The following is a 21404-nucleotide window of genomic DNA, read 5'->3' as shown; positions in this document are numbered from 1 at the left end:
AATATATACTGAACAAAAATATAAAGTAACATGTAAAGTGTTGGTCCCATGTTTCATGAGCTGAAATAAAAGATCCCAGAAGTGTTTCATACTCACGAAAAGCTTCTTTCTCTCAAATGTTGTGCACAAGTTTGTTTACATCCCGGTTGGTGAGCATTTCTCCTTTGTCAAGATAATCAATCTACCTGAGAGGTGTGGCATATCAAAAAGCTGATTTAAACAGCATGATCATTACACAGGTGCACCTTGTGCTGGGGACAATACAAGGTCCCTCTAAAATGAGTAGTTTTGTAACACAACACAATGCCACAGTTTTTAGGGAGCATGCAATTGGTATGCTGACTGCAGGAATGTCCACCAGAGCTGTTGCCAGAGAATTGAATGCTAATTACTCTACCATAAGCCACCTCCAACGTCATATTAGAGAATTTGGCAGTACGTCCCACTGGCCTCACAACTGCAGACGTCGTGTAACCACGCCAGCCCAGGACCTTCACATCCAGCTTCACCACCTGCGGGATTGTCTGAGACCAGCCACCTGGACAGCTGATGAAACTGAGGAGTATATCTGTCTGTAATTGAAGCCCTTTTGTGGGGAAAACTATGGCCCTCCCAGGCCCACCAATGGCTGCGTCCCTGCCCAGTCATGCAAAATCCATAGATTAGAGCCTAATGAATTTATTTCAATTTAATGATTTCCTTAAATGAACTGTAACTCAGTAAAATCGTAGACATTTTTGCATGTTGCGTTTATATTTTTGTTCAGTATAGTAATATAACTATGCTTTATGTGTGTGTGCGTGCCTATGTGCATTACTGACTTTAGCCAGTAACAACAAAAAATAGATTGCCTGATATGTTCAGTACATGAGAATGTCCTCAGTTAGCTGTGTAGCGTATACACACAGAGACACACACACACATGCACGCAGTGGTTCCCATTTGATAACTATTAATGATATAATTCACTACAATTACCCCTAATAGTTTTAACTAGAGGTCGACCGATTAATCAGAATGACCAATTAATTAGGGCCGATTTCAAGTTTTCATAACAATCTGTAATCGTCATTTTTGGACAACGATTGTGGACGATTTAACTAGACAAGTCAGTTAAGAACACATTCTTATTTTCAATGACGGCCTAGGAACGGTGGGTTAACTGCCTTGTTCAGGGGCAGAATGACAGATTTTTACCTTGTCAGCTCGGGGATTCGATCTTGCAACCTTCCGGTTACTAGTCCAACGCTCTAACCACCTGCCTTACATTGCACTCCACGAGGAGCCTGCGTGGCAGGCTGACTACCTGTTATGCGAGTGTAGCAAGAAGCCAAGGTAAGTTGCTAGCTAGCATTAAACTTATCTTATAAAAAACAATCAACCTTAACATAATCACTAGTTAACTACACATGGTTGATGATATTACTAGTTTATCTAGCGTGTCCTGCGTTGCATATAATCGATGCGGTGCCTGTTAATTTCTCATTGAATCACAGCCTACTTCTCCAAACAAGTGATGATTTAAGCGCATTCGCGAAAAAAGCACTGTCGTTGCACCAATGTGTACCTAACCATAAACATCAATGCCTTTCTTTAAAATCAATACACAAGTATGTATTTTTAAACCTGCATATTTAGTTAATATTGCCTGCTAACATGACTTTCTTTTAACTAGGAAAATTGTGTCACTTATCTTGCGTTCCGTGCAAGCAGTCAGGGTATATGCAGCAGTTTGGGCCGCCTGGCTCATTGCGAACTGTGTGAAGACCATTTATTCCTAACAAAGACCGTAATTAATATGCCAGAATTGTACATAATTATGACATACCATTGAAGGTTGTACAATGTAACAACAATATTTAGACTTAGGGATGCCACCCGTTAGATAAAATATGGAACGGTTCCGTATTTCACTGAAAGAATAAACGTTTTGTTTTCAAAATGATAGTTTCCGGATTTGACCATATTAATGACCTAAGGCTTGTATTTCTGTGTGTTATTAGGTTATAATTAAGTCTATGATTTGATATTTGATAGAGCAGTCTGACTGAGTGGTGGTAGGCAGCAGCAGGCTCGTAAGCATTCATTCAAACAGCACTTTCGTGCGTTTGCCAGCAGCACTGCGTTGTGCTTCAAGCATTGAGCTGTTTATGACTTCAAGCCTATCAACTCCCAAGATTAGGCTGGCGTAACCGATGTGAAATGGCTAGCTAGTTAGCGGGGTGCGCTCTAATAGTGTTTCAATCGGTGACGGTACTCGCTCTGAGACCTTGAAGTAGTTGTTCCCCTTGCCCTGCAATGGCCGCGGCATTTGTGGAGCAATGGATAATGATGCTTCAAGGGTGGCTGTTTTCGATGTGTTCCTGGTTCGAGCACAGGTAGGGGCGAGGAGAGGGACGGAAGCTATGCTGTTACACTGGTAATACTAAAGTGCCTATAAGAACATCCAATAGTCAAAGGTATATGAAATACAAATGGTATAGAGAGAAATGGTCCTATAATTCCTATAATAACTGCAACCTAAAACGTTTTACCTGGGAATATTGAAGACTCATGTTAACCTCTTGGGGCTAGGTGGGACGCTAGCGTGCCACCCGTGGTGCACTCCATCAACAGCAGGTGCATTTCAAGAGCGGCAAATTTGAATCCAAAATAAATGTCAAAATTCAAATTTTTCAAAAATACAACTATGTTACACCATTTGAAAGATAAACATCTCCTTAATCTAACCACGTTTTACGATTTCAAAAAGGTTTTACGGCGAAAGCATAAATTTAGAGTATGTTAGGACAGTACATTTACAAGAGTTGTGTGTAATGTTTTGTCAAGTCAAAGACAGGGTCACCAAAACCATAAAACCAGCTAAAATGATACACTAACCTTTTACAATCTCCATCAGATGACACTCCTAGGACATTATGTTAGACAATGCATGCATTTTTAGTTCTATCAAGTTGATATTTATATCCAAAAACAGCGCTTTACTATGGCATTGATGTTGAGGAAATCGTTTCCCTCCAATAACCGGCAGTCAAGTCAGCGTCACAAATTAAATAATTAAAATTAGAAAACATTGGTAAAATATTATATTGTCATTTAAAGAATTATAGATTTACATCTTTTGAACGCAATCAACTTGCCAGATTTAAAAATAACCTTACTGGGAAATCACACTTTGCAATAATCTGAGCACTGTGCCCAGAAAAATACGCGTTGCGATACAGACTAGACGTCATGTTGGGGAGATCTAAAATCGAAAATACTATGTAAATAATCCATTACCTTTGATTCTCTTCATCAGATGTCACTTCCAGGTATCACAGGTCCATAACGAATGTAGTTTTGTTCAAAAAAGCTCATCATTTATGTCCAAAAATCTCCGTCTCGTTAGCACATGATGTAAGCCAGCCGGACTTCTCGTCATGAACGAGGGGAAAAAATATATTTCCGTTCGTTCAAACATGTCAAACGTTGTATAGCATAAATCATTAGGGCCTTTTTTAACCAGAACATGAATAATATTCAAGGTGGACGAATGCATAGTCTTTTATAACGTATTGGAACGAGGGTACCCAACATGAAGTAGCGCGCCAGGTGTCTAATGGGACATCACCGTTCCATGGCTCTTGTTCGGTCAGATCTCCCTCCAGAAGACTCAAAACACTTTGTAAAGGCTGGTGACATCTAGTGGCAGCAATCGGAAGTGCCAAAATATTCCTAAACCCCTGTGTTTTTCAATGGGATAGGTTTAAAGTCAATACAACACATCAGGTATCCACTTCCTGTCAGAAAATGTCTCAGGGTTTTGCCTGCCAAATGAGTTCTGTTATACTCACAGACACCATTCAAACAGTTTTGGAAACTTTAGAGTGTTTTCTATCCATATATAATAAGTATATGCATATTCTAGTTACTGGGTAGGATTAGTAACCAGATTAAATCGGGTACATTTTTTTTATCCAGACGTGCAAATGCTGCCCCCTAGACCCAACAGGTTAAAAGGAACCACCAGCTTTCAATATGTTCTCATGTTCTGAGCAAGAAACTTAGACGTTAGCTTTTTTACATGGCACATATTGCACTTTTACGTTCTTCTCCAACACTTTGTTTTTGCATTATTTAAACCAAATTGAACATGTTTCATTATTTATTTGAGGCTAAATTGATTTTATTGATGTATTATATTAAGTTAAAATAAAAGTGTGCATTTGTCATGTCCTGACCATAGAAATATGTTATTTTCTATGGTAGAGTAGGCCAGGGCGTGACAGGTTTTTTTCCCTATGTTTTCTATTTCTATGTTTAGGTTCTAGTTTTGTATTTCTATGTTGGGGTTTTGTTTGGGATGATCTCCAATTAGAGGCAGCTGGTCCTCGTTGTCTCTAATTGGAGATCATAGGGGTTTTTTCCACCTGGGTTTTGTGGGTGATTAATTTTGAGTTGTGTATGTGTTCAACTCTGCGTCACGGTTTGTTGTTTTTTCATTTCAGTGTATTTATATATATTGCATAGTTTCACAGTATAAATAAAAATGTGGAAGGACACACACGCTGCACTTTGGTCTCCTCCTTTCAACAGCCGTGACATCATTCAGTATTGTTGTAATTGTCATTATAAAAAAAAATAATAAATCAGCCGATTAATCGGCATCGACTTTTTTTGGGTCCTCTAATAATCGGTATCGGCGTTGAAAAATCATAATCGGTTGACCTCTAGTTTTAACCTCTATAGGCTAGGTGGGACGCTAGCGTGCCACCCGTTGTGCACTCCATCAACAGCAGGTGCATTTCAAGAGCGGCAAATTTGAATCCAAATAAATGTCAAAATTCAAATTTTTCAAACATACAACTATTTTACACCCTTTGAAAGATAAACATCTCCTTAATCTAACCACGTTTTACGATTTCAAAAAGGTTTTACGGCGAAAGCATAAATTTAGAGTATGTTAGGACAGTACATTTACAAGAGTTGTGTGTAATGTTTTGTCAAGTCAAAGACAGGGTCACCAAAACCATAAAACCAGCTAAAATGATGCACTAACCTTTTACAATCTCCATCAGATGACACTCCTAGGACATTATGTTAGACAATGCATGCATTTTTAGTTCTATCATGTTCATATTTATATCCAAAAACAGCGTTTTACTATGGCATTGATGTTGAGGAAATCGTTTCCCTCCAATAACCGTCAGTCAAGTCAGCGTCACAAATTAAATAATTAAAATTAGAAAACATTGGTAAAATATTATATTGTCATTTAAAGAATTATAGATTTACATCTCTTGAACGCAATCAACTTGCCAGATTTAAAAATAACCTTACTGGGAAATCACACTTTGCAATAATCTGAGCACTGCGCCCAGAAAAATACGCGTTGCGATACAGACTAGACGTCATGTTGGGGAGATCTAAAATCGAAAATACTATGTAAATAATCCATTACCTTTGATTCTCTTCATCAGATGTCACTTCCAGGTATCACAGGTCCATAACGAATGTAGTTTTGTTCAAAAAAGCTCATCATTTATGTCCAAAAATCTCCGTCTTGTTAGCACATGATCTAAGCCAGCCGGACTTCTCGTCATGAACGAGGGGAAAAAATATATTTACGTTCGTTCAAACATGTCAAACGTTGTATAGCATAAATCATTAGGGCCTTTTTTAACCAGAACATGAATAATATTCAAGGTGGACGAATGCATACTCTTTTATAACGTATTGGAACGAGGGTACCCAACATGAACTCGCGCGCCAGGTGTCTAATGGGACATCATCGTTCCATGGCTCTTGTTCGGTCAGATCTCCCTCCAGAAGACTCAAAACACTTTGTAAAGGCTGGGGACATCTAGTGGAAGCAATAGGAAGTGCCAAAATATTCCTCAGCCCCTGTGTTTTTCAATGGGATAGGTTTAAAGTCAATACAACACATCAGGTATCCACTTCCTGTCAGAAAATGTCTCAGGGTTTTGCCTGCCAAATGAGTTCTGTTATACTCACAGACACCATTCAAACAGTTTTAGAAACTTTAGAGTGTTTTCTATCCATATATAATAAGTATATGCATATTCTAGTTACTGGGTAGGATTAGTAACCAGATTAAATCGGGTACATTTTTTTTATCCAGACGTGCAAATGCTGCCCCCTAGCCCTAACAGGTTAACGGGCTTAGATAGTCCAGTATTTATGTATCACACACACTAATGGTTTTGAGTGGCGTAGATAGGCTTGAGTTTACGTAAAGCTGTAATCGCTTTGTGCTGCAATTCTCAGAATTATGCAGTCCTCACCTTTATTGCCACACACACCACACACACACACACACACACACACACACACACACACACACACACACACACACACACACACAGACAATGCAATGTCTGATGAGACATATTCTCTCTGCATAACAGGACAATGGCATGTAAACTCCCAGAACATGTGGACAAAGAGGGGAAGACAGTTAATAAACAGAGTGTGCGTGTGTGCGTGCGTGTGTGTGCATGTCTGTGTCTGTCTGTGTGTGACTTCCTTTGGGATGTACCGTCAGAAGTTCCATAAACGTTAAACAACCCCTTAAATAGCTAATCAAGACCTCAAACAAAGGCTGACAGTCTGACTCGAGTCCAATTTGATGACTATGATTGTGTGTGTCCACTTTTGTGTCCCCACTCTAATTCACCATAGAGTAGTTATTTCTGTCATGTTCTTTATTTTCCCCTGATGGAACGTTCGGGAGGGAGGGGATGTAATTTCCTCTGGTTACGACATCATTTCCTGTCACCCTCTCTACCCACGATGCAGCAGTAATCCCTGACTGCTTAAAGAAGCTACCGTTCAATCTGCTCCTTTTTCTTTTCTTCCTTACAAATCCTTCAGAAACACATGGCAGATGTAGATCTATGAATAGGAATACAGTAAAGCAGATGAAATCAAGTAGTATATCCTATGCTTCTCTTACTTTCCATTTAGACTAGTGCAAATATAGAAGAGATTCAGCTTCAGTAGGCCTACTTCTTAAGATGTAAATAATGTAGCATCTGGTATATGTCGTTTAAAGGACCAAAATATGACTTGTATTGATGATAATACTATTTACTTAACAGAAATGAGTAATCACTCATTTCTGTCTCCCTTCCTCTCCGACCTCCCCTCCCCCTCTCCCCCACCCTCTCTCCACCTCTTTACAGTGATCTGTCTATCCAGTGGAACCAGCTCTCCAGACACTACTCTACAGACAGAAGCAGTTCCCTAGGTAGCATGGACAGCCTTGACCCTCCTAGCAGCCAAGTGTACTACGATTCCCATAATTCCCCAGTGGACCCGGCCATCTTCAACAATAAGAGAGACTATGATTACCACAATTCACCAGTGGACCCTGCTATATTCAACAATAAAAGAGACTCTGCTTATAGCTCTTTCTCAGCTAGTTCTAATATGTCAGACAATACTGTCTCATTAAGGCCCGGTGAGGCCTGTTCTATGGAGAATATCCTCCGGAGCCTTGGGCCAGGGGGACCCGCCTGCCGGGTTTATGCCTGTGGCAATGCACCATCCCTGGGGAGGGAGTCAGGCGAGGCCCAGGATGAGACCGGTACCTCAGCCCTACTACCAAAGTCGAGGTCGCTGACCAGGCCAAGAGTGAGGCAGCCGGAAGCGAAGGAGAGACCATCTTCGTACTGTTTTGAAGAGGAGAGGAGAGAGGAGAGGAGAGAGGAGAGGGGTGGAGGAGGAGGGAAGAGGGGGGCCTCAATTCCCCCCCTTCCCCCAACCAGGAAGGACAGTTTTAGGTCCACGAAGGGTCGCTTGGGGATTACAGATGTCAAAGATCAACGATGCATCTCTGCCCCCGTCGGAATTCCCAGCCTCTTCCGTTGCCATGCCGAGGACGATGACGACAATCCTCAGAACGTTCCTGGCGTTCCAGTTATTCCCAGCTGGAACGTCTATCCCGCTCCTTGCAAGGCGTCAAAGGCAGAGGGAGACATGGGAAATGGGAAAAGGAATGGGGTTGGGAATTTTAAAGGAGATTCTTTGGAGCAATACTACACCCTCATCTCCAAAAAAAAAGATTCCCTTGTGAATAAGAACTCAGAGATCCAGGAGATCCATCCAGACTCCCTCCACCTCCCTGCCCTAGAGAGAAGCTCCTCTTCCTCCATCCCCGGCTCCAGCTCCCTACCTCCAGACAGCTCCATAGATCCAGACCCCTCAGGTGAAGCCAACCACCTCCTCCCCCAGAACAAGCACTGCTCATCAGGTCTCTACAAACAAAGCGTCCCTGAGAAACTCTTATCGCAGCTACGTCATCTAGAGTTTTCCAGTGACCCTTCGGACCATAGCTCCGTCTCCCCCTCCAGCTCCAAGTGGTCTCACTCCCCCCTTAACCCCCCCAGGGAGGACCTAGGAGGGGATATAGGGAGTCACGACGCCTCCCTCCTTCTCCTCCAGCAGAACCAGTGGGAGTGGGAAGGAAGGAGTCCATGCTCTACCCCAGGATTGGTGGACATTGATGGGATTGGGGAGGCAGGAGAGGTGAGTGTGGTGGTTTGGGAGAGTAGGGAGGTGGTGGCGGCTGCTGGTAATCTCCTCTCCCCCATCCAGGTCCAATACCCCTGGGGTAGGCCGGTGAGTGTTCCAGGGCCAGGGGAGCCCTCTGGAAATTGTACGCAGGGAGAGGTGAGCTCTGAGCGGGTATGGGAGACTGACTTTGGGCCTCTCAGTGCTGCAGCCAGTGTAGACAGCCTACTGGAGGGAAGTCTTAGAGGAGGAGGAGGAAGAAGGGATGATAATGAAGGAGAGGTGCTGATGAAGAAACCCAGGAGTCACCGTTCGTCCCGGGCACGCCGTCGCAGCGAACGTTTCGCCACGAACCTCCGTAACGAGATCCAGCACAAGAAGGCCCAGCTGTCCAAGAGTAAAGGCCCAGGAGGGTTGCTCTACAGCGGGGAGACAGTTGAGGAAGAAGAAGATCCAGCCCTGGAAATCAAGGACCTCCAGAGGAAAGAGGCTGAGGACCTGGATCCGCCTGCCAAGGAGAGCAGCTCCCAAGGCGTATACACCTGTTCCGACATCAGCCTCTCAGCTCCAGCTCCTGGAGGTCTGAACAGACTATCCTCTTCTTCCACCCTCCAGCTCCACCAGCTGTCCCTAGCCACAGTTTCAGCTCTACAACCCCCCAGGGATAAAGAACCTGAACCACCAGGGAACCAAGACCAAGCTACAGACTCATCCAGGACACCCCAGAAGTCTGACCCAACCTTGCCCAGCTGCGGTATGGGTATCCAGGTCGTGGAGGAGCTAGCTCCAGCCGGCAAGTCCCGCCGATGGAGATGGACACCCGAACATAAACTCCAACCAGAAATTGGCACTAACCGACGGGGGGAGAGGGTCGGAGTGGCCTTGGGGGTGTCAGGACGAGGGAGGGCATCCTCCGCCTCCTCTTCTTCTTCCAACACTTGTTCTTCCCACACTGAGGAGTCTGATATTCTACCTTTTGCGGACCGCTGTAAGTTCTTTGAGGAGACAAGCAGGAGTATATTGGTGTCAAATTTGCCAGGTTTGACGAGTCGACGGCAGAGGCCAGATAGACATGAGAGGCAGCCTCATCTGTCGATGCTGGAGAACCAAGGAGGGGGCTATGGACAGGGACAAGCCCAGAGGAGGTACTCCTACCAGGGTGGATTCGAGCGAGAAAGTCCCCTTTTGATTAGTACCATGGAGGCCCGGAGACAATCGGTTAGTGGGAACAGGGAGAGAGAAAAGGAGAGGGAGAGAGAGGAGAGGGAAAAAGAAAGGGAGATGGAAAGGGAGGAAAGAGAAAGAGAGAGGGAGAGGGAAAGGGAGGAGAGGGCGACAGAGAGGGAGAGGTTGTTGGAGAGGGAGGAAATGGTAAGGGAGAGGGAAAGAGATGAGAGGGCCAGAGAGAGGGAAATGGCACTTGAGCGGGAAAGGGAGGAAGAGAGACAAAGAGAGGAAAGGGCTAGACTGAGAGAGCTGGAGATGGAGAGAGAAAGGGAGATAGAGAGGGAACAAGATAGTGAGATGGAGAAAGAGAGACAAAGTGAGAGAGAGAGGAAAAGAGAGAGGGAGAGAAAGTCACTCAGTTCAGCTCAGGATCTCTTTGCCAGTCAATCCCAACCCCATGCCTACCCCCAGCCCCACTCCTACTCCCATCCCCAAACCCAGAACGAGGCCCCTTGTTCAGCCTTCCACCCGGTCAACACCGCTCTCCTCCAGGATAACCAGGCTCTTCACCAGAGGTATCCACCACAGAGCTACACACCAACAGAGGCAAGTATAGGTTACTGTTACACAATACCTAGACACACTCACACACACGTGCACACACACACGCACAGGTTGATTTCAGATTAAGGCCTTTGGTTCAACGTCAAGGTTTTATACAGTATCTGGAGATATTGAACAGTGTTTAATGGGTCCAGATCTGAATGAGGATGTAATATCTTGAAGCTTGCTTGGCCTTGCCTAAAGCACCCTAAGGGAGGAGGATGGTTGGCCAATACAAGAGGATATAAAGACACACACACACTAGAGGGGTTTTTAATCAACTGATTCCAGTCATTGAGATGGGAACTGAATAGTGCATTTTATTATTTACCTCTTGTCACTCAGATAGATGTCTGTCCTCCCAAGTTGAGTTTTGGAAAAAGGTTTCATATTTTACACATTCAAAGGTTCTAAAAGGGTTCCATTGTTCTAATAGTTCCTCCTTTTTGTTCCAGAAGCTTATATTTCCCACATTATCATCACTTATATAACTTTTTAAAGTAGGAAATGAGCGTTGGTGTCAACGAGCATTATTCTTTAAAGCGTATCCTTGGGCGAGCAAGTGACATTCCTGCTTCTCTCCCTGTCCTCCTGTGAATAACTTGGCCGATGTGTTCCACAGGCGTATCCTGCTGCATCTCGACCATTACCGTGGGAACAGACACAGATCAACAGGAAGTTCAGCCTGACCGAGAGGTATGTCATTTCCTGTCCACCTCCTGTCTCTGTGTCCCCCCCCCAAATGGCAACCTATTCCCTGTGGGCTCTGGTCAAAAGTAGTGCACTATGTAAAATATAGGGTACCATTTGGGACGCAGTATCGGTCTCTACACTCCGCTTTTAGAGAAAGAAACGAAAAAAGAAATAGACAAAGAAATAAAGAATGGGTCTCAGTAGAGTTCCTTTTTGGCCTGATTGCTCTCGCTCTCTCTCTCCCTCTCTCTCTCTCTCTCTCTCTCTCTCTCGCTCTGTGGGTTCTGGTCAAAAGTAGTGCACTATGTAAAATATATGGTACCCTTTGGGACGCTGCATCTGTCTCGACACTCTGCTTTAAGAGAAAGAAACAAAAATAAATAGACAATGAAATAAATAATGGGTCCCAGTAGACTTCCTCTTTGGCCTGATTGTTCTCTTTCTTGCTCCCCCCCCCCCCCCTTCTCTATCCCTCTCTCAGGGACTACCCCCGGTACAGACGTGATTCATCCACCGGGCCACCAAATTGTGCCATAACAGTAACACCTGACTACCACCACCAGCAAGTCTCCCAAAGTGGGGGTTGTTGGAATGGCTTGCTGTCTGCCTGTAGTATGGACGAGGAGGACCATCACCAGATGTCTATGGTGGTTAACCCCACATCATATTCATCTTCATCACTACTACGAAGCAGGGCCATGTCCGAGAACGATCTACACTTTGGCTCCACCTACCGCCGTACTTCACCCTCGGTTGCTATGGTGACACCACTGTCCGAGCTGGAGGAGGGAGGCGGGATCGAAGGGGGAAGAATGGGAGTGGGAGGAATTAGGGGAGCGGCTAACAAAAATAAGACTCTACCCCCTCCGAGGCCACCTCCCCCCAAATGGGAGCAGTTCCACCGCAGGAGAGCCTCTCACCACACCCTCTTCACCTCTCCTCTCTTCTCCACCTCTGTTTCTTCATCCGTCCATCCATTGGTAAACCCCACCCCCCCTCCTCTCCCTCTCATACCACCAGAGGGTCCCACCTCTCGCCCTTCATCTCACCCCTGTCACCCTGAAAAGAGTGAAATGACGCGTCAGCGCTCCTACAGCCTCCCGCCCCAGAGGGAGGAGCTAGAGGGGTGCCAGCGCTGCATCAGATGCCAAGTCCAGGAATGGCGCTTTTCCCAGGCTCCGCCAAGTCCAGGGTTCACACACACGGCCTTCCGGCCGGTGGCCCCGCCCCAAAGAGATAAAGACACTCCCCCTCGCTACAACGACACACTGCCGCCATCAGAAAGCTGTGTCAGGTGAGATAGAGACTTAGACGCATGACACACAAGTGTATCAGCACTTATACTACTCACTACTCTACAGAGTGTCTATATGTGGGTTTCTGCATGTGAAACACTATGTAGTCAGAGCCATTTATACATCTTATAATATTATTATTATTATTAATAAAGCGGAGCCAGTTCAGAAGGGAAGCCCGAATCTGGTGGCGTCAGCTGATTGCATCAGCGGACATTGCACCAATTTGATTTACACTACTTACATGCGGTCTATTTAAGTTGACCAGTTGTACACATGCTTCCTCAATGCCGGATGTCATGTGCTGCTGTCTCTTGCTGCCGTTGGTGCTGTAACTAGCTGTTACTCGCTATGCTTGCTGTTTCTATCCCACCACCACCCCCAGCATCCACCTGTCTGGGTTCTGTGTTTCTTCCTTCAGGGGATTTGACATTGCATATTGTGCTCACTGCCTATAGATATACACTGCTCAAAAAAATAAAGGGAACACTTAAACAACACAATGTAACTCCAAGTCAATCACACTTCTGTGAAATCAAACTGTCCACTTAGGAAGCAACACTGATTGACAATAAATTTCACATGCTGTTGTGCAAATGGAATAGAATAACAGGTGGAAATTATAGGCAATTAGCAAGACACCCCCAATAAAGGAGTGGTTCTGCAGGTGGTGACCATAGATCACTTCTCAGTTCCTATGCTTCCTGGCTGATGATTTGGTCACTTTTGAATGCTGGCGGTGCTTTCACTCTAGTGGTAGCATGAGACGGAGTCTACAACCCACACAAGTGGCTCAGGTAGTGCAGCTCATCCAGGATGGCACATCAATGCGAGCTGCGGCAAGAAGGTTTGCTGTGTCTGTCAGCGTAGTGTCCAGAGCATGGAGGCGCTACCAGGAGAAAGGCCAGTACATCAGGAGACGTGGGGGAGGCCGTAGGAGGGCAACAACCCAGCAGCAGGACCGCTACCTCCGCCTTTGTGCAAGGAGGAGCAGGAGGAGCACTGCCAGAGCCCTGCAAAATGACCTCCAGCAGGCCACAAATGTGCATGTGTCTGCTCAAACGGTCAGAAACAGACTCCATGAGGGTGGTATGAGGGCCCGACATCCACAGGTGGGGGTTGTGCTTACAGCCCAACACCATGCAGGACGTTTGGCATTTGCCAGAGAACACCAAGATTGGCAAATTCGCCACTGGCGCCCTGTGCTCTTCACAGATGAAAGCAGGTTCACACTGAGCACATGTGACAGACATGAGAGAGTCTGGAGACGCCGTGGAGAACGTTCTGCTGCCTGCAACATCCTCCAGCATGACCGGTTTGGCGGTGGGTCAGTCATGGTGTGGGGTGGCATTTCTTTGGGGGGCCGCACAGCCCTCCATGTGCTCGCCAGAGGTAGCCTGACTGCCATTAGGTACCGAGATGAGATCCTCAGACCCCTTGTGAGACCATATGCTGGTGCGGTTGGCCCTGGGTTCCTCCTAATGCAAGACAATGCTAGATCTCATGTGGCTGGAGTTTGTCAGCAGTTCCTGCAAGAGGAAGGCATTGATGCTATGGACTGGCCCGCCCGTTCCCCAGACCTGAATCCAATTGAGCACATCTGGGACATCATGTCTCGCTCCATCCACCAACGCCACGTTGCACCACAGACTGTCCAGGAGTTGGCGGATGCTTTAGTCCAGGTCTGGGAGGAGATCCTTCAGGAGACCATCCGCCACCTCATCAGGAGCATGCCCAGGCGTTGTAGGGAGGTCATACAGGCACGTGGAGGCCACACACACTACTGAGCCTCATTTTGACTTGTTTTAAGGACATTACATCAAAGTTGGATCAGCCTGTAGTGTGGTTTTCCACTTTAATTTTGAGTGTGACTCCAAATCCAGACCTCCATGGGTTGATAAATTGGATTTCCATTGATTATTTTTGTGTGATTTTGTTCTCAGCACATTCAACTATGTAAAGAAAAAAAGTATTTAATAAGATTATTTCATTCATTCAGATCTAGGATGTGTTATTTTAGTGTTCCCTTTATTTCTTTGAGCAGTATATTTTTATCGTCATATGACGCTTCGCTCTGGCAGCTACCCTGAAGGAGCAGAACCAAGACTGTGCATTATCTTTTCTAATAAATGGTTAAATGTACATGTGGTGTTTCCTTTCTTAATTATTATTATTAATATTATAGCACCTCCACTTAGCATGATGTAACACATACCTGTTTAACTGTATATTATATGTCCCTCTGCAGGTTGTGGAACATGGCTGACCAAGATTGTCCTGCTGTATTGAAGCCTGTCTCTCATAGACAGCAGAGGGCCAGGGCTGAGTGGGAGAGAACTCCGTCTCCCAGAGTGCATAGTGTCTCAGGTCAACTCACCATAGAGAATGGCGTTATCTCACCAGAGTCCTACTTCGCTATGGGCTATGAACAACAACAGTTACAGCAGAACAGAAGATTGCGGAATCACCCCAACAACAATAACAACAGTAAGTAATGACATACAATTCTGTAAAGCACTTTGTGACAACTGCTGTAAAAATTGGTTTCGTAAAATATGATTGATTGATTGATTGATTCCCATTCCAGAGCCGGAATTGGAACAAGAATTATTGGAACTGGAACCGGAATCCGATTTTGGCCCGAGCCCCGCCCAGAGCCTGGAACAGGAAGTGGACATCCCCATGGAAACGGACATCGACGACTCCCAGGAGGAGGGGCTTCCAGAGGATGAAGAGCCAATCAGGACAGAGCTACAATGTTTCGCCCTGCCCGTCACGGTGTGTAACATGCCTCACTGTGCTGCTAGGGCGTAGGGTGAAGTTGCCCATAAGGTCAGGATATGGGGAGGGGAAACTAATGCTAGATCTGTACCTAGGGGAACCTTTACCCCGCAGCTTGATGCTAACCTATATAACTATACTGGACTCAAACTAGTGAACCTCTGCTTTGCAAACAAACGTGACCACACGCTTGACAACTTACTGGCCAGTTGCACCACCAGAAAGCTAGCAATTGGTCTACACGAGTTGAGACATCTCAAGGCATTTAAGCTGTGGAGTGAGCTTACCGGTACAATCTTACCTCTGTTGCAGGTGCTGGAGACGGACATCGACACGCTCCCTGATCAGGAGGCCTTGCCAGCGGGTAGGATGACAGTGGAGAATGGGTCTCTGGATGGAGAAATTGAGGACCAGGGGATGAGGACCAGAGAGGAACTCATGGAGGAGCTGTTTCCCCAGAGCATTGAGGGCGAGGCAGGCACAGAGAGCTGGAGAGGGGCCTACCGTAGCCCCAACCTGGAGCACAAAACAGACAGCCTGGATAGGTGAGTGCATGTGTGATGTGTATTTCATATTTATATGGTATACACATATCATAATATTCACAATTAAGTGGATTGACGTAGCACTTTCCATTAGATTCTCAAATTCCACAAATAACTTAACATTGTCGGGGGGGGGGGGGGGTATCTCATCTAGCACATATTTTTTTTGTTTTACATAGATCCTGAATTTAATCAACTCTATCCTTACCTCTCTCCTTTCCTCTCCTGTCCTCCTCCTTTATCCAGGCGTTCTGGTGCCAGCTCCAGTTGTTCGTCCTACTACTCTACCTCAGCAGCCAAAGCTCAGCTCCTCACTCAGATGAAAGACTACTGCTCAGACACTAGAGACACTGACGATGATGATGAGGAACTGTCTTACAAGGTACACACACACACAACACACGTGCACACTCTTTTATGATAAATCCTAGCTTGTATACTAAACATACACACACACACACACACACACACACACACACACACACACACACACACACACACACACACACACACACACACACACACACACACACACACACACACAGGATCAAAGATGACAGTACCGTAAATTCCGGACTATAAGCCGCAACTTTTTTCCCAGCTTTGAACCTCGCGGCTTAAACAATGACGCGGCCAATATATGGATTTTTCCCGCTTTCAATTTTTTTTCTTCCAAAAAAACACATTCTGTGACGTGCTCAGTTTTTTGGTGGCATGAAGCTTTCATTAGACCAATGAAATTGCCGAACGGGTTAAGGTCAAACAACTTTTTTGCTTACTGTTTAGAATAAATCGAGCGCTCTCAAACTTCCCATCATTCTGACTACGGTAGTCATTTTGTCACCCTCATCATGGCAAAGACACGGAGAAATGCATATGATGCAGCTTTCAAGTTGAAGGCGATTGATCTGGCTGTTTGAAAAAGGAAATAGAGCTGCTGCACGGGAGCTTGGTCTTAATGAGTCGATGATAAGACGTTGGAAACAGCAGCGTGAGGAATTGACTCAGTGCAAAAAGACAAATAAAGCTTACTGCTAATTTTTTATTTTTTGTTACAAGCCGTGTTTCGTTAAAGCCTATTTATTTTTGTTACAAGCCGTGTTTCGTTAAAGCCTGTGTAAAGTTCATTTGTTTCAATGTACCGGTAGGCACCTGCAGCTTATAGACATGTGCGGCTTATTTATCCTCTATGGGCTAGGTGGGACGCTTGCGTCCCACCTACTCAACAGCCAGTGTAATCCCGTGGCGCGATATTCAAATACCTCAAAAATGCAAAAACTTCAATTTTTCAAACATATGACTATTTTACACCATTTTAAAGACAAGACTCTCGTTAACCTCTTACATCTAGACGTTCCGCTAGCGGAACACCTGCTCCAATATCCAATGATAGGCGTGGCGCGAATTACAAATTCCTCAAAAATACAAAAACTTCAATTTTTCAAACATATGACTATTTCACAGCATTTTAAAGACAAGACTCTCCTTTATCTAACCACACTGTCCGATTTCAAAAAGGCTTTACAACGAAAGCAAAACATTAGATTATGTCAGCAGAGTACCAAGCCAGAAATAATCAGACACCCATTTTTCAAGCTAGCATATAATGTCACAAAAACCCAGAAGACAGCTAAATGCAGCACTAACCTTTGATGATCTTCATCAGATGACACACCTAGGACATTATGTTATACAATACATGCATGTTTTGTTCAATGAAGTTCATATTTATATCAAAAAACAGCTTTTTACATTAGCATGTGACGTTCAGAACTAGCAAAACCCCCGCAAACTTCCGGAGGAATTTGCTAACAATTTACTAAATTACTCACGATAAACGTTCACAAAAAGCATAACAATTATTTTAAGAATTATAGATACAGAACTCCTCTATGCACTCGATATGTCCGATTTTAAAATAGCTTTTTGGTGAAAGCACATTTTACAATATTCTAAGTACATAGCCCGGCATCACAGGGCTAGCTATTTAGACACCCGGCAAGTTTAGCACTCACCAATATCAGATTTACTATTACAAAAGTTTGATTACCTTTTGTTGTCTTCGTCAGAATGCACTCCCAGGACTGCTACTTCAATAACAAATGTTGGTTTGGTCCAAAATAATCCATCGTTATATCCAAATTGCGGCATTTTGTTCGTGTGTTCCAGACACTACCTGAAAGGGTAAATAAGGGTCGTGCGCATGGCGCAATTCGTGACAAAAAAATTCTAAATATTCCATTACCGTACTTCGAAGCATGTCAACCGCTGTTTAAAATCCATTTTTATGCCATTTTTCTCGTAAAAAAGCGATAATATTCCGACCGGGAATGTCCATTTAGCTAAACAGAGGAAAGTAAACAAAGCTTTCGGTCAACGCGGGCACGAGCCTGAGTCTCACAGTACTGTAACCAGCCACTACCCAAACACGTTACTTTTTTTCAGCCAGAGCCTGCAAAGCCACGATTCAGCTTTTTACCGCCTTCTGAGACCCTATGGCAGCCGTAGGAAGTGTCACGGGACAGCTAAGATCCTCACTCTTCAATAAACAGAGACAAGAAGAACGACACCTTGTCAGACAGGCCACTTCCTGCATGAAACCTTGTCAGGTTTTTGCCTGCCAAATGAGTTCTGTTATACTCAGAAACACCATTCAAACAGTTTTAGAAACTTTAGGGTGTTTTCTATCCATATGTAATAAGTATATGCATATTCTAGTTACTGGGTAGGAGTGGTAACCAGATTAAATCGGGTACGTTTTTTATCCAGCCGTGAAAATACTGCCCCCTAGCCATAACAGGTTAATCTAACCACACTGTCCGATTTCAAAAAGGCTTTACAACGAAAGCAAAATATTAGATTATGTCAGCAGAGTACCCAGACAGAAATAATCAGACACCCATTTTTCAAGCTAGCATATTTACATTTACATTTACATTTAAGTCATTTAGCAGACGCTCTTATCCAGAGCGACTTACTTATACTTACATATAATGTCACATAAACCCAAACCACAGCAACATGCAGCACTAACCTTTGATGATCTTCATCAGATGACAACCCTAGGACATTATGTTATATACTGCTCAAAAAAATAAAGGGAACACTTAAACAGCACATCCTAGATCTGAATGAAAGAAATAATCTTATTAAATACTTTTTTCTTTACATAGTTGAATGTGCTGACAACAAAATCACACAAAAATAATCAATGGAAATCCAATTTATCAACCCATGGAGGTCTGGATTTGGAGTCACACTCAAAATTAAAGTGGAAAACCACACTACAGGCTGATCCAACTTTGATGTAATGTCCTTAAAACAAGTCAACATGAGGCTCAGTAGTGTGTGTGGCCTCCACGTGCCTGTATGACCTCCCTACAACGCCTGGGCATGCTCCTGATGAGGTGGCGGATGGTCTCCTGAGGGATCTCCTCCCAGACCTGGACTAAAGCATCCGCCAACTCCTAGACAGTCTGTGGTGCAACGTGGCGCTGGTGGATGGAGCGAGACATGATGTCCCAGATGTGCTCAATTGGATTCAGGTCTGGGGAACGGGCGGGCCAGTCCATAGCATCAATGCCTTCCTCTTGCAGGAACTGCTGACACACTCCAGCCACATGAGGTCTAGCATTGTCTTGCATTAGGAGGAACCCAGGGCCAACCGCACCAGCATATGGTCTCACAAGGGGTCTGAGGATCTCATCTCGGTACCTAATGGCAGTCAGGCTACCTCTGGCGAGCACATGGAGGGCTGTGCGGCCCCCCAAAGAAATGCCACCCCACACCATGACTGACCCACCGCCAAACCGGTCATGCTGGAGGATGTTGCAGGCAGCAGAACGTTCTCCACGGCGTCTCCAGACTCTCTCATGTCTGTCACATGTGCTCAGTGTGAACCTGCTTTCATCTGTGAAGAGCACAGGGCGCCAGTGGCGAATTTGCCAATCTTGGGTGTTCTCTGGCAAATGCCAAATGTCCTGCACGGTTTTGGGCTGTAAGCACAACCCCCACCTGTGGACGTCGGGCCCTCATACCACCCTCATGGAGTCTGTTTCTGACCATTTGAGCAGACACATGCACATTTGTGGCCTGCTGGAGGTCATTTTGCAGGGCTCTGGCAGTGCTTCTCCTGCTCCTCCTTGCACAAAGGCGGAGGTAGCGATCCTGCTGCTGGGTTGTTGCCCTCCTACGGCCTCCTCCACGTCTCCTGATGTACTGGCCTGTCTCCTGGTAGCGCCTCCATGCTCTGGACACTACGCTGACAGACACAGCAAACCTTCTTGCCACAGCTCGCATTGATGTGCCATCCTGGATGAGCTGCACTACCTGAGCAACTTGTGTGGGTTGTAGACCCCGTCTCATGCTACCACTAGAGTGAAAGCACCGCCAGCATTCAAAAGTGACCAAATCATCAGCCAGGAAGCATAGGAACTGAGAAGTGGTCTGTGGTCCCCACCTGCAGAACCACTCCTTTATTGGGGGTGTCTTGCTAATTGCCTATAATTTCCACCTGTTGTCTATTCCATTTGCACAACAGCATGTGAAATTTATTGTCAATCAGTGTTGCTTCCTAAGTGGACAGTTTGGTTTCACAGAAGTGTGATTGAATTGGAGTTACATTGTGTTGTTTAAGTGTTCCCTTTATTTTTTTGAGCAGTGTACAATACATGCATGTTTTGTTCAATCAAGTTCATATTTATATCAAAAACCAGCTTTTTACATTAGCATGTGACTAGCATGTGACTAGCATTCCGACCGAACACTGCCGGTGAATTTATTAAATTACTCACGATAAACGTTCACAAAAAACATAACAATTATTTTTAGAATTATAGATACAGAACTCCTCTATGCACTTGATATGTCCGATTTTAAAATAGCTTTTCTGTGAAAGCACATTTTGCAATATTCTAAGTAGATAGCCCGGCATCACAGGGCTAGCTATTTAGACACCCAGCAAGTTTAGCGCTCACCGTAGTCAGATTTACTATAAGAAAAATGTTATTACCTTTGCTGTTCTTTGTCAGAATGCACACCCAGGACTTCTACTTCAATAACAAATGTTGGTTTGGTCCCAAATAATCCATTGTTATATCCAAATAGCGGCGTTTTGTTCGTGCGTTCAAGACACTATCCGAAAGGGTAAATAAGGGTGACGAGCATGGCGCATTTCGTGACAAAAACTGTCTAAATATTCCATTACCGTACTTCGAAGCATGTCAACCGCTGTTTAAAATCTATTTTTATGCCATTTTTCTCGTAAAAAAGCAATAATATTCCGACCGGGAAATCGTTTTTTATTACAAAGAGAGTGAAAGTAAAAGCATGCTATCCCCTCATGCACAAGCCTCAGTCTAATGGCCCTCTGATAGAGCACTTGCCAAACGCGCTAATGTGTTTCAGCCTGGGGATGGAATTACATCGTTCAGCTTTTTCCCGCCTTCTGAGAGCCCATGGGAGCCGTAGGAAGTGTCACGTCATGCCAGAGATCCCCTGTATTTGTTAGAGATGATCAAGGAGCGCAAGAAATTGTCAGACAGGCCACTTCCTGTAAGGAATCTTCTCAGGTTTTGGCCTGCCAAATGAGTTCTGTTATACTCACAGACACCATTCAAACAGTTTTAGAAACTTCAGGGTGTTTTCTATCCAAAGCCAATAATTATATGCATATTCTAGTTACTGGGCAGGAGTAGTAACCAGATTAAATTGGGTACGTTTTTTATCTGGCCGTGCAAATACTGCCCCCTAGCCCCAACAGGTTATGTTCAAAATAATATATTTTTTTAATTCAGTGGGTGCG

At 44.7% G+C, this 21404-nt stretch overlaps 1 protein-coding gene across 1 annotated transcript in view; it reads left to right on the top strand.

The window, feature by feature from the left end:
* LOC106609045 (uncharacterized) overlaps window positions 1-21404 on the top strand; it is a 35285-nt gene that overhangs the window by 10402 nt on the left and 3479 nt on the right. The window contains exons 3-9 of the mRNA XM_014207387.3: window positions 7188-10290; window positions 10910-10983; window positions 11462-12274; window positions 14524-14762; window positions 14863-15053; window positions 15369-15601; window positions 15848-15983. Of these exons, the coding sequence (XP_014062862.3) occupies window positions 7188-10290; window positions 10910-10983; window positions 11462-12274; window positions 14524-14762; window positions 14863-15053; window positions 15369-15601; window positions 15848-15983 (4789 nt within the window). The remainder of the gene's footprint in view (window positions 1-7187; window positions 10291-10909; window positions 10984-11461; window positions 12275-14523; window positions 14763-14862; window positions 15054-15368; window positions 15602-15847; window positions 15984-21404) is intronic.

Source organism: Salmo salar, chromosome 07 (genome assembly GCF_965601325.2).
Source record: "Salmo salar chromosome 07, fSalSal1, whole genome shotgun sequence".
NCBI classification, from domain to species: domain Eukaryota; kingdom Metazoa; phylum Chordata; class Actinopteri; order Salmoniformes; family Salmonidae; genus Salmo; species Salmo salar.
Note: the sequence above shows the minus strand (reverse complement) of the source record. Positions and strands in the feature narration are given on the sequence as shown.